General features: G+C 39.5%; 2 protein-coding genes across 5 annotated transcripts in view; one reads left to right on the top strand and one right to left on the bottom strand.

Annotated features, from left to right (window-relative positions):
* Positions 1 to 14414, bottom strand: part of CAMKMT (calmodulin-lysine N-methyltransferase) — a 501359-nt gene extending 486945 nt beyond the window's left edge. Inside the window, 6 exon segments of the mRNA XM_021001297.2 lie at positions 240 to 409; positions 13411 to 13529; positions 13532 to 13751; positions 13753 to 13861; positions 13921 to 14079; positions 14182 to 14414. Of these exon segments, the coding sequence (XP_020856956.1) occupies positions 240 to 409; positions 13411 to 13529; positions 13532 to 13751; positions 13753 to 13861; positions 13921 to 14079; positions 14182 to 14414 (1010 nt within the window).
* PREPL (prolyl endopeptidase like) overlaps positions 13854 to 26680 on the top strand; it is a 42403-nt gene continuing 29576 nt past the window's right edge. Inside the window, exons 1-5 of one of the 4 annotated variants that reach the window (XM_021001237.2) lie at positions 13854 to 14522; positions 16481 to 17032; positions 23032 to 23160; positions 24544 to 24610; positions 25113 to 25316. In XM_021001237.2, the coding sequence (XP_020856896.1) occupies positions 16817 to 17032; positions 23032 to 23160; positions 24544 to 24610; positions 25113 to 25316 (616 nt within the window). In that variant the 5' untranslated portion in view covers positions 13854 to 14522; positions 16481 to 16816. Of the gene's footprint in view, positions 14561 to 14582; positions 15144 to 16480; positions 17033 to 23031; positions 23161 to 24543; positions 24611 to 25112; positions 25317 to 26680 lie in introns of those variants that run through there. The other 3 variants (XM_021001236.2, XM_021001239.2, XM_021001240.2) reach the window with 3 other exon arrangements.

The following is a 26680-nucleotide window of genomic DNA, read 5'->3' as shown; positions in this document are numbered from 1 at the left end:
GCTCAAATATCCCTGAGTTATTTCAGATATTTTTTTCTTTGTACTAGCAACACAGCAAGACCCAATGAAATCAGCAGGAAAACGTCCTGCAAAACCTAAGAACTGATTCAGATTGCTTGTTAGCTCTAACTAGCATGGACATTCCCCAAATGAATAATGAGATTCTGATAAAGTTACTGTTCACGGGCAAGAGATAAAAATGATTTGTAAGAAAAAATCTTGAGCAGAATGATAATTACCTTAAAGAAATACTGTATTCAGGATAAAACACACTTGTATACTGAACCCAGCCACCAGCTTCGTCTTCCGTTTCCTTTTTTATTTCTGTTACTGAAAACAATTTAAAGGATTCAAATCTTCTTACAGATACTTTTCGTAGGTGATCATCCAAGTGTTTCTGTTTCAGAACCTTTGAGATAAAAATAAACAGGGAGTTCAAAGTAAATAAACCTATCCTCCAGTCAAGTGTTCAAAGACTAAGTACAATAGAGATGCATCATGCAAAAAACCTAAGTCAAAAATCAATCACAATAGCTAACTAGTTGAGAGTATTCACAGAATCTCAGCAGAATTTACCCCTGAGGGAAAAAAATCTGAATAAGGCAACATAAAAAAAAATAGCAGATCAAAACATTATTTATAGAAGTATTCCTGACTTAGAATGATCAAGATCTTCATCTCTGTGAAGCACTTTAGCACAAACACAGAAAGAAAGGGCTAGAAGGTATTTGAGATCATTCTCTACCCCGCATAGAAGAACGCTGAAGGCCATCTCCGAGCAGTATAAAAAAAAAAGCTACTTATAGATCTTTGGGGGAAAACATTCTAGAATTTCCCTTTTACAAATGGGTCATTCTAAAGTTTTGCTAAATAATTTTCACCTGAGGAAGAACAATATTTTATAAGCCATTCAAAAGCATTCATTCCAAAGCAAAAATCAAATAGACCCCTCACAGAAAACTGATGGAAAACCAAACAGTTGTTAATAGAAATAGTAAAGATCTTTGAGATAACAATTATTTCATTCATTTCTTTTTGCATCTCCAGAGTCTAGGATAGGACCTTGTACATATTAGGCATTTAATAAATGTTTAAGTGAACTGAAAAACATTTTCATAAATAAGGTAATGAGGCAGCAAATTAAATTTTTTTTTCCAATACAAGATGACCTGTAGAAACTTAATCAACATTAACACCCAAATAAAAAGACAAAGATACAGTCATATTCAAAATAAATACATCAGAGACAAACCATCCTTCCATCTACACTGTAGATTTTATAATTTATATTATAACCTTCAACCTGTATAATATATTGAAATTAAGCTAATCAATTTCAGTAATTAAATTATCTAGAATTGAGTCCAAAACAAATCTATCTTACACCAAATTCTCCTGTAGAGAAAATCATGTCATGGGAAAGTTCTAATGTATAAAACATACAGAAATAAGATGATACAATAAGAATACAATATAAAACAGGATGTGTCAGTTTGGGAAAGACAGACCATGGAAGTGTGGGAAAAGCAATTATACTATGAATTCTTTGCTGGCTCCTCGTCTGATATTTTTTGTATATGAAGCACATACGTGTGCACACACACAGAGTGAAGAGATGTTCAATACATACTTCTTCATTGAATGCATTTTAAGTGAAAGATTAAGAGTCTCCAAACAAATCTGCCACACAATTTTAAGTATGAAGTGTTGAAGGGAAAGCCCTCTCTAACCCATATTTTTAGGCACCGTGGTTCCCTTCCTTTTTGGCAGAAAGCAATTAGTCCTTTGCCTAGAATGCAAAAGTTTTCTCATGCCAAACATGTGGAAGCAACCCAAAAAAAGGACACAGTGGAGTCTGAAGAGATAAGAGAGCACTTCGTTATATGGAGGTGAAAAACACACATCATAGACCTCCCTATACATCAATCAATAATTTATACAATGAAACAGAGGACTACATTTCGCAGTGATGTTATATGAATTCAAGTCATGGAATCCCACGGTCTCCAAAGAATTTAAGTTGCAAAGGGCTGTAAAGCAGTTCATGGTGGGTTGCAACATATTATCAAGGAAAGATTGAACAAAAGAAACAGTCCAGAGGATGTCATAGGAGAAATACGCAACATGAAAAAGAGGTGGCCCAGTCATAACTATGAGAATAAAGGATAACGGCATTCCTGTATCTTCTAACAGCATCCACAACTACAGGAAGGCACCCAGTAGCTGGATCAACCCCCTGAGGAGAATGTGTTGAAGTACAAGACAAGATAAGAAATACAGAGGATGAGAAGTCATGGATGGGTTATAAAGGAATAGCCATATCTGAAGTGTAAAAGCATAAATATTTATAAGATTTCTACTACTTGTATCCTGAGCTTTCTGAGAGAAAAGGGCAGGAGTTTTCAGGACATCTGCTTTCAGTAGAAAACATCTTCGATAAGTTACTATATGAATAGCCCCACTCCAACTCTCAGAGGCTCATTGTTTAGGTTTTGATGGCTTAGAATGAGGATAAATAGCAATTTTTTTCTGTTGGCCAGAAACACTTGAGGATCTTCCCCTCCCAGATTATATCTGTGTAATGGTAAATTGAGATATCTTTTGTCTCAACTCTTACTTACCCCTTCATCATTGAATGGGCCTGTCCTCAGACAAACAGACCTGGGAAAGACCTTAATTTAGAAATGCCAAGGTCACTCACTGCATTCTGGGCCATCTCCAGTCAACTTGACCTTTGTCTTGCCACTAGACTTTGATGACTCAGGAGGAGAAAGTGACACTGATGACTTTCTGCAGCTCTGCCTCACTTATATCCAATGCACTCCAAAGTCAAGACGTCACCTTCCTGATGTCATTTGTCCTTTTCAAGAACAAAGAACGACTAACAACAACAGTAATTCCCTTAGGAGGAACAACAACATTCACTTACTCTACTGCGGTCTTACAAAAGACATCTAATAAATACTGGTTGAAATGAAATTTTCATATCCTTAAATGCAAGTTTTTTTCAAATACAAATTACAATTACTGTTACAATTACAAAAGCTGTTTTTCACATTTGTTCCTTAAAAACATCAAATATTCATTAAGCTATGCAGATGAGCCATGTTGTTATTTCTTTTCTAGCCTTAGAAAAAAATCTGACAAATCTATCTAATGGTAGTGAAGATAAGAGCTCAGAAAGGTTGTAATACAACTGCTCCCTATTTTTATGTTGTCCTCCAACTGAAAGGTCCCCATGCATTGTTTTCTAAATAAATGAACCCTGGGAACCCATAAGGATGCCAAGACTCAAGAAAGCTAACAGGAAACCATTACTAAGTAAAGCAGCAAGGGTAGGGAATGAAAGACAAATAAACAGTGATCCAGAAGTACAGCCTAAACAAGCTGATTTCTCCCTCACGGACAATGAATACAGACACTCCTGGCCTTAAGAATGGTTTCCATAATACTACAGCCTCATTTCTCTGAGCTACCATCTCAACCCCTATAAAGATTACATTGATTTTTAACAAAGCTTTTTAATTCAACTCCTCTATCACTTTTTTAGTTTGTTATTTTAGTTTCAATTACTAACAATTGAGAAGCCTTTAATTAAACCTTGGCTACATTTAATATTCTCACAAATGTTTGTTTTTACAATACGCAATTTAAGCATAATTTCTCTCTTTTAAATTTAAAAAGATAGAACTCGGTGATATACACCTACCACACTTGTATCACCATAATCAACACCAAAAAATTTCTAAGTACCTACAAAGAAATAGCACTCTATTGGTACAAGTAAAATGACAAGTGAATGGAAGGTGTAGATTTCAATTCAACAAATGGAAGAATTTATTACCATTTATATAAACATTCTAAAATCATTTATATAGACAGTTCCAATGAACCATCCAGCAATGGAGTAGGCTGCCTTGCAAGGTAGTTAGCTCCCTATCACTGGTCATGCTGTCTATGTAGAATGTAAGCTCCTTAAAAGCAGGGTTTTTTTTTTTCCTTGTAGCCCCTGAACCTAACACACTACCTGGCGCATCCTAGGTGGTTAACAAATGCTTACTAATTGATTGGTTATATTGATACTAATTAATATGATTATATCTCTGACTATAAGTATTTCAATAAAATTTCAGTACTAGATGAAATGACATTGTTACATAGACATCTCAAATTCCACATATTCAAAACAGAACTCATTAATCTTTTCCCCAAAACCGACCCCTCTTCTGAACTTCCCTGTCTCTATAGAGGGCACCACCATCCTTCTAGTCTCCCAGACTTGTAATGTCAGCATTAATTACCCTTGACTCCTCATTATCCTACATTCCACACATCCAACCAGTTGCCAAACCTTGCCATTTCTATTTGAGATATTCCTATGCATTTCTGTATGAGGTAGGGGATCCCTACCTCAAATACTCCTTTCTCTGAGCCACACTAAACACAGCTGCCAAAGCCATTCTCCTTAAGCACAGAACATACCCCCTACTCAATTATCTCTAGTGGTTCCCTTTTGCCTCTAGGAAGAAATATAAACTTTTCTGATTGGCTTTTAAACCCTTTACAATTCGGCCCAAAGCCTCATATTTCTTTCCTTTATACATAATTCCTCTTTCCTTATTCTACACAAGTCAAATTGAACTTCTTGCTATTCCTCACACAGTCCTTGATCTTTTCACTTGGAGCCTTTGCACTGGCTATCCCACCGGCTGGAATGTACTTCCTACTCACCTTGCAGAATTCCTTACTTTCTTCAAGACAGCTCAAATACCACTTTCAACATGATGCCCTTCTTAAGCCCTGGCAAGGGCTAGTGTCCTCCCTCCTACAACTAGTTATATTTATTTTGCATTTTGCATGTATACAAAAAAATGTATACATGTATGTGTTTACGCAGATTTGTGTACATATGTGTACATGTGATACAATAGCAGCTTGAGTGAGGAAACTGCCAACAATCATGACTTCAATCTGACTTGTTCTAACATCATTAATTCCAAATAAAGGGAAAGTGGGGAAATACAAAGATATTAATGATGATTACCACCATCTCCTATAAAAGTTTAAACAATGTATAAAAGTCCCAATCAGGAAACCACCTTAGTCACAAACACTTAAATCTAGTATAATTCTCATCATCAATGACAAGGAGACCAACATATTTAGGCACTAACATATTGGTCTCCAGTAGCCTAAATGACAAAGTAGAAATGGTATTTAAGTTGAAGTTAAGAGAAATGATTAAACTAGTATAAATCAAGAAAGGGCATATTTGGAGCAGGCCAATCTTGAAAGCAAGGGAAGATAGCAGAAGAATAGAAAAAAATCACGGATGACATTATTACTCAAAAATGATCAAAAGGGTATTGTAACTACCATATGCCTACTTTATCTTTATAAAATCTTTATAAGAATAACATACACAAATACATATATACATGTTATATATGTATGTATGTATATATAAAGGATTCCTTAACGAAAATATGAGAAATCTTTCACAAAAGATTTTCTATAACAGATGACATCTTGACAGTCACACAATTGTCTGAAGAATGCTGCAAATACAAGATGTTTGTTGATGAAAAAAAAGTATTTAACTTGTCAGAGAAAAATATAGCCTTCAAGGCTTTTCTCCACATAGGAATTATTACGATGCCTTGATAAATACATGAACAGAGATAACTCTATTAAACAACCCACTGATTAGCAACTTCAAGTGAGGCATATGTCAGGGACACTTCAGCTATCCAAAGATGTTTGCCATGGCCATGGAGGATGCAAATGGAAAGTTACAAACAGGATTGCTTTTAGGTCATGTGATCATGCACATGTTTTCTGTTTGTGGAAGATAGCAACCTAACTGCAAAAAGCCCAAGCAAAACACAGACCCCCTACATTTAGATTACTCAAAATGGATTGTCCTAACAATCCATACACAAAAATTTTTTTAAATGAAAAATCCCTACTGTCAAGACTATAGCATATAGAGTCAGGTGATCAATCCAATGGGCAAGTATATCATTACCTATATCTAGAATAAATGCAAGAGGTAGTTAGGTGGCTCAGTGGATAGAGTATCAGGCCTGTAGTCAGAAAGACTCATCTTCCTGAGCTCAAATCTGGCCTGAGACACTTACTAGCTCCGTGACCCTGGACAAGTCACTTAACCCTGCTTGCCTCAGTTTCCCCATCTATAAATTGGGTTAGAGAAGGAAATGACAAACCATTCCAGTATCTTTGCCAAGAAAACCCCAAAAGGGGTCCCAAAGACTCAGACATGGCTGAACAACAACGACATGACTGGGCCAGGGGATGGGCTACTTGTGTCATAAAATTTAGTATAACAAATATTCTGTCTGAATACCACACTACTATTCATGAAAGCCTCCAGCATGTGGAGTAGACTCCCCCTGGATGCAGACTGGCTGTTTTTAATGAACCTTACTTAACCTCTCTCTCAAACTACATTCTACTTATACACACAAAACAACCGGAGAACAAAATGGACCTTATGTGACCAAGTACTAAAATGTGTGACCTATAAGTCTGACATGATTGTAGAAAATCTTAGAAGGGGAAAAGAAAAACTCTACTGAGGAAATGGAAATCAATCTAGGAGACAGGAAGCTCCTCTAGGACAAAGACTGGTTCATTTCTGTCTTTGCATTCCTAGCACCTAGCATAGTATTTCTTGGGCATTTAACACATTTCTTTAATTGAATTAAATCTGCCCTTCATCCCTGCCTGCTCCAGCGATCTTTCCTGGTTAAATTTTAGGTCTCTTTCCCACTGAGCTTGAAACCCTAGTCTAGCCACCTACTCTGAGAGCTATAGAAATAAGGGTAAGCTGGCACAGGAATAGACTGATGGATGGAAGACAGGGAGATAAATGGCAAAATGAGTTGGTTTAGGTGGGATAGAATAAATGGATATAAATTTGCAAAAGTGAATTCACTTTGTAAAGTACTTGAAAAAATAAAGAAACTGAGGCCCAAGGAGGCTCTGACTTGCCTAAAAGGGCACAGCTAGTACCTACTATTGTATTTATTATAGTACCATACCCTCAGAGAATGTTACATCCTTTCCATAATGATGAACAAGCTGGAAGATGGATTGGAATGGGAAAAGACTTGAAACAGAGAGATCAATTAGAAGTTTATTGCAAAAGTCTAAGAAAGAACTGATAAGGGCCTGAAAAAGAGTAGTGGGTAAATGGGTGAAGAAAAGGAGGTATTTAAGAGAAATACTGTAAAGGTAAAAATAGCAAGATATACAACAGGTTAGATATTGGGAGAAAGAAAGTGAGCCTGGGTGACTGGAAGGATGGAAGTGCCATCAACGTAGGAGAGAGGCTGGAATGAAGAGAGAATTTCTGGGGGAATGAGTTTTGTTTTGGACATGTTAAGTTTAAGATGCCTACGGGACACCCAGATTAAGACGTCCAACAGGGAGTTGGTGGCTGGGACTAGGGCTCAGAAGAGAGATTAGGGCTAGATATATAGCTCTATAGATACATAGAATCATCTGTATAGAGATTATAACAATCCATAAGAGCTAATACATTCCCCAAGAGAGACCATATAACCAAAAAGGACTTGACAAGGCCTTGGGAAATACCCACAGTTAGGCAGCAAGACATGTACATGTAGAAATACATAAAAAGAAAATAGAAGCTAATTTCAGGGGTAGGGAAGAAATTAACATCTAGACATATCAGGAAAGGCCTCATGCAGAAGGAATTGCTTGAGCTTAACTCTGAAGAAGCTAGGGATCATATTCAATTAATATCACAAATATCCTATTTCTTTAAGCAATAATAATAATAAACATCATAGCCATCAGCTGTAAGGGAAGGGGATTTCATCACAAATAAGTCAGGTGATAGTAGTAAAAAATAAAATGCTTTATATCAAAATTGAGATGGGACTGAGATGAGGGGAAAGTTCAGGTAGATTAGTAATGGGATAGCAGAAAGCCCAAGAACAAGAGCAGAGGACCAAGCGGCTCACAGACAGCACAAGCCAACCTGCACCTGAACATAAACATGAAATCCCATCTGTCACATCCCTGACAAATGGTCCTCCAGGCTTCAAGCAAAGGAGGGAAATCAATTACTTCCAAAGACAGAATTGCGGCTTCTGACCAATTCTAATTGTAAGGAAGTTTTTCTTCCTGTGGACCTAGACTGGTCTCTGCAGCTACAGAGCAACGAAGACTATGCCTATTTCCTTTCCTATATTACTGCCACTCAGATATTTGAAGTCGGCTATCATGTCCCCTCTTATATACATTCTCTTCTCCAAACTAAATATCATCAGTTCCCTCTACTGATACTGTTTTCAAACCCCCAACCATCATGGTCACCCTGCTCTGGACTTTTTCTAGTTTGCCAATGTCTTCTTAAAATGTGGCACTCAACACTGAATACAATATCCCAAAAATCTAGCAACCAAATACAGGGAGACTATAGGGGTCCTTGAGAGACAACCTAGTGAAGTAGGTGTCCCATACCATGGGACTTGGGGTGATGAGAGAGACAGGAGTTTAAATTCCAATTCCAGCTTATGTAAAAAGTCGAATAACTTAACCTCTCTGAGCTTTGGAGGAGGACTGTCCCCTCTCTCTGCCAAATGTTGTACTACAGCATAAGGTGGACACAAATACAACATTCAAAATATTTACTAACGGGGCAGCCAGGTGGTGCAGTGGATAGAGAACCAGCCCTGAAGTCGGGAGGACCTGAGTTCAAATCCAGCCCCAGACCAAACACTTGACACTTACTAGCCATGTGACCCTTGGCAAGTCATTTAACCCCAATTGCCTAAAAAAAAAAATCATAATAATAATAATTACTACCCCTTCTCTCTTTTCTCTGGGCCGGGACAGGGGGCAGCATGGGTAAGTGCCATGGTCTTCATGCTGCTAGAAAGCTCCAAAGCCACAGGAGAGACCAAAAGTAGCATGACAAACAATATAAGAAGCTCATTTGGGCACTGCCTTGAAGACCAACCCATTTGGAGGAGCATCTCACGCGAAAGGGATCATCTTGGAAAAAGTTGGTATGGAAGCCAAGCAGCCCAATTCTGCCATCAGGAAATGTGTGAGGGTCCAGCTGATTTATCACTGCCTTTGTTCCCAATGATGGCTGCTTGAACTTTATTGAGGAAAATGATGAAGTTCTGGTTGCCGGATTTGGTCAAAAAGGTCATGCTGTTGGTGATATTCCTGGAGTCCGATTCAAGGCTGTAAAAGCTGCAAATGTTTCTCTTCTGGCCTTGTACAAAGGCAATAAGGAAAGAGCAAGACCATAAAAAATGTATGATGTCTTTGTCATAGTAAGAAATTTTCATGCAAAAAGAATTAATAATTACTACCTCACCAGAAAGTGGAAAAAAAGGAGAATATTTACAGGAACACACAATCTGAAAAGTTGTTAAGTGATGTATAAAAAAAGTCAGATGCCATATATCAAATCCTATCCCCAATTTATCAATTCTCAAAGTTATTTGTACAACTTTTTCTATAATAAGGTATAGGAAGGTTGTTGGGAGGATCAGAGGATTATGTACAGCTTTGAGGTAGAGGAACCTTAGAGGCCCTCGGAGATTGAGATCTGGAGGTTAAGTGACTTGCCCAGAGTCATACAGAGATGAAAGAAGAACAATACACATGGAAAGAGAAAAACAAGCAACAAAAAGAACTCTGAGGGTACAATGCAAGCTTCTCTGAGAACTCAGGAACGCCATAAAGTAGACTACTGGCTGCTTGCTCATTCACTGATGTTAACTGCCAGGAGGCACCAAGGAAAACCCCAAAGCAGAAAAGAAATCCCAGTTCTCTCAGCTTTTTAATTTCAGGACTAGGAGATTAGGACTTAAATTCACAATAAGTGGTATGAAAATTATAACTACACCTTCCTAAGGTGACACTAGAAAACAACAGTTTGTATCACATGATACCTAGCGGACAGTTGCTATATATTGCTATGGAATTATGTTGCCCAGTTTTACCTAAGCCTAAAAACAAAATCTAGTATCCTGCTCTTAGGACAAATTTGTTCGCTACCATCAAAAGCAATCATTCTCCTTAAGGATATTTTTCTTGCAATCAGTTTTTAATAGTGAAAATAAAAATCTGAAGAAAAAAATAAAACAGAAAAATCAGGAAATAGAGTAAGTTTCACATTAACCTAAATATGCCACCATTTTCTAATCCACTTCACTAATGCTTTAGGTCAGAAGTGATTTCTCCCTCCTTGGTGCTCCAATGCATTTTGGACCTCTCATATATATTTGGAATATACTTTGTATTACAGATATTTTATATGTCTTTTTTCCTCTACTTGTTGGTTGGTGTTCAGTTGACCCCATGTGGGGTTTTCCTGGCAAAGATACTGGAGTGGTTTGCCACTTCCTTCTCCAATTCATTTTACAGATAAGGAAACTGAGGAAATAGGGTTAAGTGTCTTGCCCGGGGTTACCCTGCTAGTAAATTTTTGAGGCCACATTTGAACTCAGGTCTTTCTGACTCCAGGCCTGGTGCTCTATCCACTCTACTAGTTTACCAGTTCCTTAAGGAAGGGGGCCATGTCACACTTATTTATCTCCTTTGATGCGCAGTACTTTGCACATAGTGATGGACTGGATGTGTGATTTCACTGATACAGGGAATTTCTGGGCAAGGAACCTCCCTCAACTAATGCAGGTTAGCACTTTCTCTGCAACTTACAGTCTTAGAGATTTATCGCCCTAGAGGCGCTAAGAAAATGAATTACAACCAAAATTACACAATCATTATGCGTCAGAGTCAGAACTTAAAGCCAGTTCTTTCTAGCTTGAAGGCCTGCTATCTATTCACTGCAACAATTCTTGGCACAAAGCAAAAGTTTGATAAGCATGTATTTGTCAGGGATGTTGTTGACAGACAGCTGGTTCTGGAGCCACAAAGACCTGGGTTCAAATACTACCCATAACATATACTGGCTGTGGGACAACAACGACTCTGGGCAACTCTCAAGACTAAGTTGTAGACAAGATGTTGAACTCCATGGCAGAAGAAATGTCCTCATCCTGTAAACAAACAGGTCATATACCTTCTTTGCTGAATGAATGAGTGACTTGAGTGCCTAGACAGCCATCATTATGAAAAGCAGTTGTTATTGTACTACATACTGAAGAAGTGCTGATAAGTAAACATAAACATATGCAGCTGAAAGGATGACAACAAATGTGCTTTTATTGTAGACTTACTGTTCCCGTTACAGCAAAGGAATAGTAGTTAATTCCAACAGATCTCTGTAACAGAATATTTGCTGGGGGGGGGGATTTCATTGGCATAAAGATTCCCTAGTGAGGAAACTCCCTACACTATAAAATCCATCTATACCTGCTCTGTAATTTATAGTCTAAGAGGGTTTACTTATCAGGGGGAAAAAAGAAAAGAAAAGGAAAAACTTCATTATTTATGACTACAATAACTTGTCATTTTGATAATCAACTTATACTCTACCCTTACTGCATTGATGCTAATGTGGCAAACATGGAAACTAATCTTCTAACAAATTAATTCTGTTACTTTGGCATATCAGAGGCAATATGACAATAACAATGTCATTTACAAGTCACCCTTAAAATTGAACAGCAAATCCATTTGCACTATCAGTATATTGGCAAAGGAGTGACATATGGCCTGCAAAGGTTCTGTTGTCATAGATGAAACGGGACAACTGCAAAGGTACACAATGATAAAAATGCTACTTCAAACAGGGTGGCAATGGCTGGGAACCTCTGAGAAATAGTTATAAGCAACAAAAACTCAAGTGAGCCTGTCACAGCTAGAGATGGAGTGGCTCTTAAACTAAGTTTGGGAGCAGCCAGAGGAGCATAGCCATAAGAACAAGCTGTAAAACCCAAAGCATGGTTCATCATAAACAGTCTTCTTTATACAACCTCAAAGTGCTATTCATGGTCAACGATCACCTCTTCGGATATAATTGCACATTGAACCAAACAACAGCACTTTGACCGCTAAAGAAATAGCAGCAGCTCCCACAGATGACTCCCAAATCGACTTATCCCAGCCCTCATATCTTTAAGATTCAACTCCATAGGCATCCCAACATCACAAAACTCATTATCACCACCCAATACTCACTCCTCCTTCTAACTTCTCTATCTCCTTGAAGGAACCCACAGATGGGGTGTTAATGATGGACCCAAAAAAGGCCCTGAACTTTCCTACGAGTTTCAGGAAGCCAGCCTCTGAACCCAGATCCCTGGCTTTTGCCTAAGGCACTCAACCCATCCCAGTCAATAATCCTTTTAACTGCCCTTTCTCATGACCTTCATTGTCTGCACCTGGCTACTTGCCACTCCTTAATCCCATCCAGATCTCCCCACAGTCTTTCTGTACAAAATATCAATCTTTTCCCTATTAAATTGCTCAATAAACCTGGTTACTCTGAGTGAAAAAGGCTTAGTGATAGAATTCTTTCGAGGCAGACTCCCACCCTGGACCCTTGCATTTCGGGGTTCCCAGCACACCCAAACCACAACACCACCATTCTTTCAATCTCACCCTGTGAGAAATCTAGTTGTCATCCTTCACTCTTTACTCACCTCCCTCTCACCATCTAACCCCACCAAGTGCTGGGGATGAAAAAAAAGGCGAAAAACGGTCCTTTCTCTCTACTGGGAGAGACAAGCAACTATTAACAAACAAGCTAGACACGGGATCAATAAGAAATAATCAACTGGTGATATGTACGGGTAAATTGGAGGTAATCTCGTTGGGAGTGTCGGTCCTCACCACAACCACTTAAGGCAGGTGCCATTCCTATTCCCGTTTTACAGATAAGGACACTGAGGCTGTAAGGGGTTAAGTCACTGGTCCAGAAGGGAGCAGCTGGGAACTGTCTGGGGCAGGATTCAAATGCAAGTCTTCCTGCCGCCCAGATCCATGGCTGTAGCCACTGCACCACCCTAATTGCCCTCGTAATTTGTATCATTGATAAGACTCTCTAGGAACATTATTGACGGCCAAAGTCGCCCACGAAGTGGTCAACAAGTGGGATAAAAGTTGCGAGAGGAGATGGCGAGTGGGAAGACACGGAGTGGCGAGGGGACGGCAACAGAAGAGGAGCCCGCGGTCAATAGAGACCCCAAGCGATAGAAAGGCGAGGGGGCGGGGCAAAGTCAGCCTGATGCACCCAGACATTAAGTGGGGCCTTACGGCCAGGCTTGGGAGGGGGACATGGGAAGTGGGGCCGGCTGCGCCCCGGAATCCTTTTTCAGGGCCGTTTGTTTCCCGGGGGGGACTCACAGAAGTAACTGGCCAAGGCGGGCGCTTCGCAGAAAGGAAGGAAACGGACGAAGCCGGGGCGCAGGACTGGGGGGTGCTGGGGCTTACCTGCCGCAGCAGCTTCCACCTGGCGGCGCCCAGGTGCCCCCGAGACGCCGGCCGCGGCTCCCCGGTTATGAGCTGTTCAGCCGCTCCAGGACCGGCCCCCGCCGCCGGCGAATCCATCTCAGCTGCCTCCGTGTCTCCCCTGCCAGGACCTGGCTGCCTGCCTGCCTCTCAGCTGACAGGACCTGCGGCTCCTAGGACTCACAGCGGTCCGACCACCTGGCCCTGGCCTCTAGAGCCGGCTCTTGCACGCGGCCCTTCCGGGTAAACGCGTCACCTCGGCAACCGCGAACGAAGAGCGTGGCGATCGACTTGTCACTACTTCCTCCTAGTACCCCTCCCCATCTCGGGTGGCCATCTTGGATGAGGGCAGATCGAAGCATGGCAAGGTGCTTCTGGCAAGAAACTGGAAACGTGCGCCTTATGTTGCCTCCATTTCTCTGCTGCAGTAGTTCTGGCTCAAAGGAAATCCGGGCAAAGGCATGAAACTAAAACTGGAGTGCCCGAGAATACACGGAAAGTGAGCCCACGCTAAAGATGGCGACTGCGGCGTCGGCGTCCCCCAAGAAAAGGAGCGTCGGCTGCGGGCGCCCCACTCGACGCTGGATTGAGCAGGCCTGCGTCGGTTCGGTTGTCACGGCGGCGGCAGCTTGGAGCCGGTTTGCAGACCCGCTGAGGACAGGAAGAGGAGACCCGGAGCTGGGTCTGCGAGGCCGGGGAGTGACCCCGTCTCTCTGGAGTCACCGTTTTCTCTAGATTGTCTTGCTCTGAGACCCGTTCTTGGTTCCACAGTGGGCTCGGTTCCCATCCCGGTGTGGGGCTCTTGGCCGCCGCGTGCTAGGAAGGGCTCGAACCCCGGACTTGCCCCTCTCCTTCCCTTGGCCTCGGATCCCTCCTGGCGTCGGGCTCCGACCCTCCTGAGAGGCCCGCTGGGTTCCTGCCTCTCGAGGGGTCCGGAAGGGCCATTGGGAACATCGGCTGCCCCCGTAGGAGCCGCCTTCCTCCATCCTGACCCTCCAGAAGCCTTCGTCAGTCAGCAGGCATTTATTAAGCGCTTACTGGATGCTGAAGGCTGGGGACTATAATGATCGCCGGCATTTATACGGCGTTTTAAGGTTCGCAAAGAGTTTGGACCTCATGTCAGCCCCGGGAAGTAGGTGCTGTTATTAACCCCATTTTGCAGATGAGGAAACTGAGGCAGGCAGAGGTTAAGGGACTTGGCAGGGTGGTATCCGAAGTGGGATTTGAACTCGTCTTCCAAATATAGCACTCTATTTCACTGCCTAATTGCCCAAGAAAGGCAAAACGATTCCCTGCTCTCAAGTTTACTTGCTGCTTCTGCCGTGTACGAACAAAGGTGAAGTGGGTACAGAATTAGTCGACTTAGGGCCAAGTGAAGAGTTTCAGCTTTTTATGCCCCTCTTTTTTCGGAGAACAGATTTTTGCCCCCAAATCTGAAGCTGGGGTAATCCCCAGCTGTTTATTGCAGAAGAAAGATTTTCATGGTTCCTTCCCACAACCATCGGCTGGAGAGGCCATCCATTAATGCTTCCATTAAAGTGCTCCTGATGTTTCATTATGGCATATTGGTGATACCGGGTTCTGGAAAGCTGTGCCTACAGGTCAGAAGCTCCGGCCAGCCTGTTATTCTGGAGACCCAAGAAGTCAAGTTGCCAGAGGTTTATCAACAAGTAGGGTTGATTGCTTGCCTTTTGGCCACAGAAACTTCTTCTGAGGTGTGGAGAGGTTTTGGTCTGGGACAGTAGTGTAAATGCCCTAAAGGAATCACAGATCTTTTTTAAGTTGAGTGGCAATTTACTGGGAAGTTGCTGTGTTCAGCATTTTATCTGACAGCTGTGCTAACAAATGATTTGTAAAAGAGTAGTATTTGCCCTTCCTGATGGGGATTCTGGAGGAACCTAGACACCACTAACTTCTTTTCAGTAATCCATCTAGATTTTTTTTTTGCCTGTGTAATCTCCCAGCCTTTGTGGGGGGAGGGGAGGAGAAGGGGAAAAAAAGAATAGAGATTTTTGTATTTTAAATAAATTTCCCTCTTGCATTAAAAGGATATTCATGTGTTGTAGCCTCAACTTTAACATCAACATTAACTCACTACTTGTTGCCCATCTCAATTCAGTAAATATTAATAAGCCATCATAAGATCTAAACCTGAAACGGATCTTAGAGATAATTTTAAACGAATCTTATTTTAGAGATGAAGAAAGATCAGTGGACTTGTGACTTGCCCAAGTTCACACAGATCAATACCCAAATCAGGATTCAAACTGAAATCTGATTCACTAAAAGGCACAATAGAATGGGGAGGAATTTTCCAATTTTGTCTTTTATTCACTGTGCCTTGTATATAATAGGAGCTTAATAAATATTGAATTAAATTTTTTAAAAGATGACCCTGCCGACAAGGAATTTATATTTTATTGTGGAAGGGGGTTACAACTTATCCACAGATAAATAAAAGCTAATTCAAGGAGGGAAAGGCGTTCACAAGAGGGGAAGAGGGGGAGTGAAGGACCATGGACCAGAAAACTTCACATAGTAGGTGGTACCTGAGCTTAGCCCTGGAGGAAGATAAAGATTCTGAGTTAGATGAGGAGGGAATGATTCCAGATTAAAAAATGGCTTGTGTGAATGCATGAAGGTGGAGAAAAGAATATGAAGTTTGGGAAATGTCTAGTTAAATACAGTTTGACTAGAATGTAGGGATATGAAAGGGAATAATATGAAATAGGCTGATGCCAGAATGTAGAGCTCATAGACACCAAGCTGAGGAGCTTGTATTTGTCCTAGATACAATGCAGAGCCACTGAAGGTTGTTGGTTAGGGAGTGACGTGGTCACACCTGTGCTTTAGGAGGATTATTTATTTTGGTAGCTGTGGGAAGGATAAATTGAGGGGGAAAACTGAAATGTGACCTGTTCTCTGGCTGTCTTCTCTGTGTATACCAAATATATGTAAAATGTGAATTCAAAGTAGTTTATCCAATGGAAGACCCAGATATTATGAGATCTTAGAGATATGATCATTTGTTAACTTCTCAATTTTTTCGTAGGATGTAACTGTTCCGGTATAGTGTCCATGTGGTCTCAGCCTGAGAGAACTGACTTTGCAGAAGAGACGCATCCATCAAGAAAGAAGTGTGTATCTGAAGGGAGTTGTTGACTTTCCAAAACTGACACACACATTTTTAGATCTCTCCGAACCTGTTAGCAAAAGTTGTTCATGGTACAGTATCTTATTCTTTACCCATCGGAGGCATGGTACTCTAGGAAGTGGATTAAGAACTGCTGATCTCCAGTGTTTCAAAAATTCACTAGAATTTCACTGTAAAAGCATTCGTGTCCCAGGAATTCAAAAGTCAGAACAAGAAGAGAACATCATTGACACCATGCATCAGAAAGCCAAATTCTTCCTCCAAACTCTGAAGTTTAGTATTGCTTGCTTTGGAAAATGCACACAGAAGCAGCCTCGTGATCACCGTCACCTCATTGATTGTTGCCCTTGGATAAATGTGAGAAAATGTCACAGCTTTAAGAGTTTGCAAAATAAATGCAAGAAATTGATGTCAGGAAGAAACATCACAAGCTGGAGATTCTCCTATGCGGTATGAACTATTTATACTAATCTATTTGTAGACAAATTCTAATTTAGAGATAAAGGATTGGCAGAGTTCTAGCACTGTCTCTCAGTGATAGGATCTCAAAAGTACCAGACCAAGAATCCCTAACAAGTGGCAATACAGCTCTTGCCCAAAAATTCAACTGAAAAAAAAAAAATGAAGAGGACTTATTGGAGAGGCTGTAAAGTTTTTTTTAGTAGTACTACACACTGCTTTTACTGTCTCTAGTCTTGTTAGTTACACACTGTTTTATATGGAAGACTTTGTATAATCATGGAGAGGCAGCAAGATATAGTGAAAAGAGCCCTAGTCCTGGAGTTAGGAAATCTGCTCTCTAGTCATGGATAGAATGGAGTTAGTAATCCCTGCATTACCTGCTTCACAGAAGTGTTAGAGCAAAGAACTTTGTAAAACTTAAATATGGATTCTTATTTGATTGTGAGCAAGGAATGTAGTAAACCTTAAATGTGAAATGATAGTGTTATTTGGTAAATATTTATTGAGTTATTATAGATATTATGTTTTATTATTATATACTCTTACATAGTGTAGTACTAGAATGGGGGAGTACCAAGGAATTAATTGCCAGAGAAAATTTAATATGTACAAAATCAAAGCTTTGAAGACCTGAGATACGACAAGAGCCTCCAGCTATGTTTTTGTTTGGTGTTTACAAGGGAGAGAAAAACAGGAAAAAAGAATTAAACTGCAGCCTCACCCTAATGTTCTCCTCAAAGCCTTATGTTGTAGGTTTGTTTCATAGGCAGTCACTCCTTACTATGAAGGCCCCTTGTTAGATCTACATATAAACCTTCTGACAGGTCTGAGATTGCTTTACACTAAATTCCAATCTCTCCTGAAATGTTGCAACCCAATGAATATTATACCACTTCAGCTATAAGAGATAGGAAGGTTTGTATAATGCCATGAAACAAATTGACTTATCAGGATATTAATAATATTAAATAATTCAGGATCATTAATTATCAGGATATTAATCATATTAAATAGACTATTAAGGTACTACTGGATTTTTACCTATTTAGAGGGGTAGTGTCATCAACATATCCTAAAAAGCAGTGATGATAAAAGTATCATGTAGCTTGCAGATTTAAAAGCACACAGTAGCTGTCAATAGAAAGAATAAAATAATTCACCTCAATAAATTTGTGTCCTTTTGGTGCAAGGGACAGTGCTAGATGCCATAGCTACAAAGAAAGATAGGACAAAAGACTTTTTTTCTTAGGATATTACAATATAATGGAGGGAAGACACGTACAAATAATTATCACACAAGAGAAATCACTTTTATCTGAGAATGTATGGGAAGCAGGCATCTGAGTTAGGCCTTGTTCTGGGTATGAGGGGTGGCATGAGAATAAAACCACAGACACAGGAAAGGGTCAAGAATGGAGACAAAGATCCCAGTTTGTCTAGACCAGGGGTGGGGGACCTGCAGCCTTGAGGTCATTCTGTGGCCTTCTAGATCCTTAACTGCCACCTTTTAACTGAATCCAAATTTTCAAAATGTGGCCTCACTTAAGGATCTAGAAGGCCCCATGTGGCCTCAGGCTCCGCCTCCCTGGTCTGGACCATACCTCATATCAATAGGATAGAGCGCCTTGAATCCCAGAATCAGTCCTTTATAATTTAGTAGACATTGAGGAGCTACTAAAAGTTTTAGATTACTGGAAGATTACTTGGGCAGTAATTTAAAGGATGAATTGGAGAGGGGATAGAATGGAAGCAGTTAGAAGGCCATTCTAATAGTCTAGGCAAGAAGAGATGAGAGACTGAACTAGGATGGAGGACAGAGAGGAAAGGGCTGACCTAAGAAGCATTGTGCAGATAGAATTGGAAATTGTTTTACTAATTGAGCCGACTTACGTAATGCAAGGAAGACAAACTCAGGTGTGGAGAGCTTACTTTTATACCTGGGTAGGGAAGGGTCAGTGAAGGAAGAGATAGCATCTGAGTTGGGACCTGAAGAGAGGGAGAGGAGGCAACAATCGATTGGTCAAACAGTGCTGAGTACTGGGGATAAAAAGAAAGGCAAAAATAGTCCCTGCTGTCAAGGAGCTTATATTTTAATGGTTAGGGACATTGTGCAAATAGGTTCGTACAGGATATGCACAGAGCAGATGGAAGGTAGTAATCTCGGAGGAGAGGGCCTTTTACAAAATATGAGATTTGAGCTAAATCTTGATGAAAGCCAAGGAAAACTAAAAATAGATGAGGAAAGAAAGCATTCCAGGCATGGGGGTGCAGCCGGTACAAGGGCATAGAGAGGAGACATATAGTGTCCTATGTAAAGGACAGCAAATAGGCTAATTAAGCTGGATTGTAGTGTATAAGAAGAGTAAGAAAAGTAAGAACGGGCTAGGTTATGGAAAGCTTTAAATGCCAAAAAGAGTATATTTGTTCCTGGAGGTAACAGGGAGTCACTGAAATCTACTGAATGGGGAACAGGAGAGGGAGGATATAAGCAAATCTAGGCTTGAGGAAAATTATTGACAGCTGAGTGGAGGATAGTATTGGAAAGGCGAGAAACTAGAGACAGGAAAACCAATTAGAAAGTTCTTGCAGGCCAGGTAAGAAGTGTTGAGGACCTGAATTAGGTTGGTGACTGTGAGTGGAGGAAAGGGGATGTATGGGAGAGACGTTGTGAAAGTTGAAATGGCAAGATTTGGTGATGGATTAGATTTTTTGAAGTGAGAGTAGTGAGTTGAGAATGTCACCATGGTTGTGATCCTGGGTTACTGGGAAGGTGACAGCACCTCAGCAACAGGAAAATTGAGGGTTGGGTGGAGGGTTGGGGGGTAAGATAATGAGGTCTGTTTTGGAAAAGCTGAGTGTTCGATGCTTACAGGATATCCAGCTCACAATGTCCAATAAGAGCTCAGTAGAGATACCAGGCCTGGATATACACATCTGAGAACCATCTACATAGAGATGATAGTTTTAACTCATAGGAGCTGATGAGATCACCAGCTGAGATAGTACAGAGTGAAAAGAGAAGGCCCAAGACAGTCTTGGGGTGAGAGTGGGAAGAGAAGAAGGAAGGCACCCACATTCAATGAGCATAACATGGATTAAAATACAGCAAATGAGAGTGAGAAAGAGTGATCATAGAAAATGAGTCAAAGATACAGTTATCCCTTCCACATAGTAGGGTTTGGGGTGTAGAACCCTAGCAATCTGGAAAGTCTGCATAGAAAAATTTGGCCCTCTCTTTGTACCAGAGAAGAAGCCTTAATTTTTTTTTCTTTTATGGGGTGTTTACAGTACCTTATTGTAAAATTTGAGTTAAATATTTGGTCATGGGTTATATTATACAATACTATACATATATTTTATGCATTTCTGAGTTTCTAAACTTTTTCTATGTCATCTTTGTGTGTCATCTGCAGTTTCCACAAAATTCCCATTTCATTTCTTATGCTGACCCACAATATATCAAAACTTCAGTGGGGAAAATCGTGATTTGGAAGGGATAACTTGTAATCCCAGGATATGTGTAGGTAGGTGACTTGGAGGGTAATAGTGCTGTCAACAGAAATAGAGAAGTTAGGGGAAAGGGTAGGTTCTGGGGAGAGAGTTATAAAAATTTAGTCTTCAGCCTGTTAAATTTGAGGTGTTGGTGGAATATCTAAGAAATCTAATAGACATTATCATCTAATAGAGATTGAGGGGTGCCTGTAGAGATGATGACTGAAGCCATGGAAGAATATGTGAGTATAATGAAGAGAGGCCCAATGAAAAGAGTATAGTGAGAGAGTTGAAGTGGACCAGGATAGAAGATAGGAGATACAGAGCTTTACAGGGCAAGAGAAGAATAAAGAGCAGTCAGAGACTGGAGGAGAATCAAAAGAATTCAGCTTTATTCAATTGGTTATGCCATAGGGAAAAATTAGGCAGGCGAATATAACTTAAATCATGGTCCCAACTACACAACCTCGCGATCAGTGCTGGGTTCTCATCGGGATCAGATTTGGGTTCATGGGTAACAAAATCAGGTCACTTGGAGGGCCCCTCTTGTGACCAGCAGGTCTATTTTTCATTTTGCATCACTGTTTAATGTTACAATTGCAACATAAGTTTCTAGTCAACCTCCAGTTATATATATATAAATATATATTTATATATTTTGTTTATTTATATCTAAGGCTATTATTTAAGTAGTCTAGTGAATATAGATGGTTATTTAAGTATCATAAGTCAAAATAAATGGTTTCACTTTCTTTTCCTCCGAAAATAAATTCTGCCTTGTATAAAATTCTGATGGCAGTTTCATTGATTAGGAAATGGGGCTGTACTGAAGTTTACAGTATTTTGGGCAGACCTTGTAAGTGATCACTTAATAAAAATTATTTAATTATTTATATAATTAAAATAAATCAGCAAGTTAGAATACTATAGAGAGCTTTAAATCTCATTTGATTTTGGTTAGGAAATAATTTTGCCTTGATTTCTTCCCTTTATCTTATACTTTAAGCCAGAATCAGAGAGGTAAAAGGTATAGATGCTGGATCTAGCTCTATAGCTTTCTACCTCACCTGTGGTCCTAATGTGAATCAGATTGAGTTCAACCAAAATCTAGAATGTCTACCAAAAATGGAAAATAAAAAATGAGTAACATATAAAGAAGATATTGTGGGCCAGAGGTATGAGTTTTTTATATTTGTGTGTTGTCGTATCTCATCTTTGTAGCTTTTAGGCTGTAAACTCGTCATGAGCAGAAGCTAGTTCTAGCTTGTGTTCTTGTACCATGCCTAGTAAAATATCGTGGGCGCACCAGTCATTCAATGAAGATTTGTTGCTTGATGAGTTAATTATTGAAGGATGGATGACTCCTTTGGCACTTGTAATCGTGACTATTGTCTTTGACAAAGATCCATGTTTAGAAAGCTTGACTGGATTGGTTTCCTCTACTTACGGGCACTCATTCCTGGACAGTTTTAATAGAATCTTAAACTGTAAGGCACATTATTCATCAGGCAGTTGAGATTTTTTTCCTCCTATCTAGGACCTTGGTGACATATATGTCCATTTATGTGGCTCTAGAGGTCAATTCAAGTTTTTTATTTATTAGGTCTTCCTGTCTCCACTAAGAACATTCATGGGCAGATTCTCATTCAGTAGGCACTTATTAAGCTTTCATTTGTGTCTCTGCTAATTTTCTTTAATTCTTCCATTATTTCATTGATTTTTCCTTACATATGGTGAATGCATTTTTTTCAAAAATGAAAATAAAAGGGATGCTCCATTTTGCAAGGCAGTAATTCACCTTTTGAACAGATAAACTGTTCTGCCTTTGGCTGCTGCTTATCCCAACAAGGGAAGCAAATTATTGCTGATGAGGAGGTGGGGTAGGGCAGACTTCTTATGCGATAACTGTTTTATTGTGAGTAAAATGATGGTGAGCTTTTATTAGTAAAGATAAAGTGTCCTCCTCTCCCTCCCTGCAGCGCTTCCCTTTTCATACTTCAGTATTTGTAAAAACTCAATAGATGCCTCTAGCTCTCTTTCTCTCTACTATCCCACCCCTGACTGAGTGTTAAATATGTAAAATACATGGGATTTCTTTTTCTGCTTAATCTCCTGTAAACGTTGCCCATGGTGCTTCTGCACACTCTCTCAAGCGGAGTACGGGTCTTAGCTACACTTCTGCGCTCCTCGTCCTTTGGAATTATTAATGTTAAAGAGCACAGCAGTATTCTAGTTGCTGAGTGTCCTGTGTATCCTTTTTTGTTTGGATTTTAAAATGAGATTTCTGCATCAACATGGAACTGTGGAAGGAGGATTTTCTCGGGGGGAGGAATTAAGAAAGCCTTTCAAGAACTCTCAAACTACTTATTACTTCATTAAGTGTTCCTGGCATTGTAAAACTTGCATGAAAAGGAAACAAAGGATTTTTCTTTAGAAAGTAGACAATTTTAGTAGTTTAAAATAATTTGACTGCTCTAGTAAAATATTTATTACAGGATCTTCTGAATACTGAACAAGAGAACACAAAATCCCTTTTAATAAATTACTCGGATTCTATGGAAAGATTCAAGAAGAAAATAGAAGCATTCTATGACAAATACTTACTCACTTTGGACAGCTTAGAGGTCAGTAGGAAATGATTTATTTCCCTCCTTAAAAAATAACCTCCAGCACTGTAGGCCAAGAAGCAAATGTACGTTCAGCACCTAAAGATCCCTGGTGCTGCAAGCAGTCAGCTGCATTTGCAGGTCAATGTTTTGTTGTTTCGAGCCAAAGAATAGTCATCGCAACCCTTAAAATGAATATGATGTGATATTTTTGTAAAATGTTAAAGTTTAAACCAGAACTAAGCTCAGAAAGGTTCTGAGTGTAAAAATAGTTGTTTTTTAGAGTTCGTTTTATAAAAGAAGTAATTATCATGTTTAACTATAATGTCTAAACTTGAGCTCTGATTTTTAAGTAGTGCTAGTAGACCAGTGTAGCCATGTTATTTCATGCCATTAAACTGCTTTATGATGTTCCTGTCTCAAAAGCATCTTTGGCAGCTTTGTTTAAAAGCATTGTACAAAGGGAAACACATTTAAAATACATTCTGGCTATATAGCTTAAAACTAAATTATTTCATTGTCATCTTAAAGTAGCCACAGTTAAGTACAGCTACTCACCTGAATATTTTTCAATTAAACTTATATCTTAAATAATCATGTTTCAGGCATATACCCTCAAGCAGTGCTGTACAGTCTAGAGACTTGTAACAATCACTATCTCCATCCCAGTACTCCCTCGGTAGGCAGTGGTGAGAGAATGAAAGGTTCTCTCAGAAACTCAGAGTAAACCAGTATAAAACTGAAAGAGGCACAGCTCCCTGCAGGAGTAACAGAACTGCTTCTGGGAATTTAGAAAATTAATTTCTTCTTTAATATAAGTTCATCGCAACTAGAAGTTTTCCTTGTATTATAAAATAATGCAGTATTGCTAGATTTGAGGTTTCACATAAAATGAAATTTGAATTTAATGAATTTCATTGAGTCTCCAGTACTAATTTTCACCATAATGTAGTAGAAGAAACCCTAAGGTCAGAAGAAGCTTAGAGTCTTAGCTCTATGCTCTGCTGTCCTAGATCTTGTGCAAGTATCTAAGTCTCGGTAGCCTCATTGGTTAAAAAAAAAAAAGCAGGGGTGATGATAGTAATAGCTACACAGGGTTATGGGGAAAAAAGTCCTTTGTAATTTTAAAGTACAAACTGGTATATGAAGCTCACTGATTCCATAAATATACAGAAGTAACATGAAAAGGAAGAAACATGTGACAGGTATTTCATTCTTTATTTAGTATATGTTCATATATTTCTACATTGGTGGATCTATTTTTTTAATGAAATCGAAGTATTTGCGGTATCATCCGATATATTGAATAGCTCATTTTATCAGAGATCAATAAAGGGACATAATTATGAATTGAATCAGTTTTGCACTTTTTATAGCAACACTTTTTCTTTCACTTCTCAGATTAGATTTGGTGATTTTATTTACTATGAAGAAGATGGTTGTATACTTCGTGTGAAACTTGGAGATGGTAAACTTATTTTTTCTTTTTTACATGCTTTCATTTTTCAGATATTCTTTCTTGAGAAATATAAATGTTCATCAATGAAATATATACAATGGTAGAAATAGAGTAGATACATAGGCATGATGGACTCAACGTTATTGTCTTTTTAAAGTAACTTAATTTTGTGTGTATTTTTTACAATCTTTTTTAATATCTAAATTTGTTATATCAGTATTAACAAGGATATACTCTAGCCAAAGCATAGGTGACAAACAGAGCTTTTTCTTAAATTAGTTTGTTTATTTTGTTTGTGATTATACAAATATAAATTTATGAGTTTATCCCTAAATACTACATATTCTCATCCCAGATTAAATATAAATCACATCATTTCTGAGAAAGAGCAATATATTTGCTATTAGAAGCAGATATTTATCTTGAGATCCAAATACATGAAATTCCTCTTTGAAATAAAATGTATAGTTTGGTGTCTGGTCTATGATTTGTATTTTTCTTTATGTACTAGGTATTAATAATTGTGAAGTTTTACTCCGTTTGGAAGAGCTTTCATTATATAATGCCTTTGTTGAACGTATCAGGATTTCTCCAGGGGAGGAGTACATGGCAGCCAGCATAAAAACCTCAGATTCTGAAGAGTCTATGTGTGTAATTGTTAAGCTTGGCAAGTGTCCAAAAGTGGAGGACTTCATTCCCAATGTGTTCAGTTTTGGTAAGCCACTAGCAGACATGTTCTCTCCTTAAAGGCAGCGTCCAAAAGGGTAAGGGCAACATATATTCACTGAACAAATATTTATCACATGCCTACCACATACAGTGGTAGATTCTGTAGAATAAAAATATAATAAGATAGGCTCTGCTGTCATGAAACTTACAGGCTAATATGGGAAAATAAGACATATATGCAAGATAACTATAGAATTATAATAGAGGGTAGGAAGTAAAAGCATAATAAATGAAGCACAAAGTTCAGAGAAGAGGAGGAGGAGTGCTGACTGGGGCAGACTTCCTTGGCCAGAGAGACTCGGAAGACATCACAGAAGAGGTGGCATTTGAGCTAGGCCTTAGAGGTTGGCTAAGAATTGAACAATCAGAGCTGGGAGGGAAGGACCTGGCACCTGTGACCTAAGAATGAAGAATGGTGAATGGAATTTAGGGGACTGTGAGGAGTCTCTTTTGGCTGGAGCTTAGAATACATAAATAGGAGTAATAAGATATAAGGCTGAAAAGGTAGTTTGGGATCAGATTGTGGAAGGAGTCTTAATTGCCAGAATAAGAAGTTTTAACTTGGGGAGTGACTGAATGTTTTAAAGCAAGACAATTACATGATCAAAGCTGTACTTCAGGAAGATTGATTCGATAGCAGAGTGTAGGATGAAGTGAAGAGAGAGTGAACGACTAGAGGCAGCGGGACTGGTTAGTTAGGCCGCACTAGTCCAGGGAAGAGGAGATGAGGATCAGTAACAGGGGTCTAGATATGAAGCACCTACTGTGTGTAAGGCACCGTGCCCTACGCTGGGGCTATAAAACCAAAACCAAAATAAGAATTGTTATTCTCAAAGAGCTTGTTTTCTACTGGAAATTATAACATGTATGCAGGTAAATACATGGTAATTTGGAGAAGGAAAGACTGCTAACAACTAGAGAGATGAAGGAAGACTTCCCAGAGCAGGTGGCATCAGATTTAAGCACAGCAGGGAAGAGGAGGACCATTACACCATGATGACACCTGGGAAGCACAGTGCATAGAGAAGTGCTTCAGGAAGCAGCACCTGGCAATACTGTGCTGGTGGATGCAGGAATTAATTAAGGGTGTTTTTTTGTTTGTTTTCTGTGGGTATTACCTAGATTAGCCAATTTCAGTGCAATAAGCTAATACCATTAAGGTGGTAGTCAGGAAGCTTGGGCTCCCTTCCTCCTGTGCATGTCTCCCTCACCTTATTTGTGTATATACATGTGTGGGTGCTCCCTGCAGCAAGTGTCTGCAGATAAACCATTTCTTTAACTGAGGTCATCAGGGCAAGCAGAATGGGGATTCAGGCCAGGAAGACCCCAGAGGAATTGCACAGTGATGAG

This window comes from Phascolarctos cinereus, unplaced genomic scaffold (genome assembly GCF_003287225.1).
Source record: "Phascolarctos cinereus isolate Bilbo 61053 unplaced genomic scaffold, phaCin_HiC Scaffold_2;HRSCAF=192, whole genome shotgun sequence".
Taxonomy (NCBI): domain Eukaryota; kingdom Metazoa; phylum Chordata; class Mammalia; order Diprotodontia; family Phascolarctidae; genus Phascolarctos; species Phascolarctos cinereus.
The sequence above is the reverse complement of the archived record's forward strand: the minus strand, read 5'-3'. Positions and strand labels throughout refer to the sequence as shown.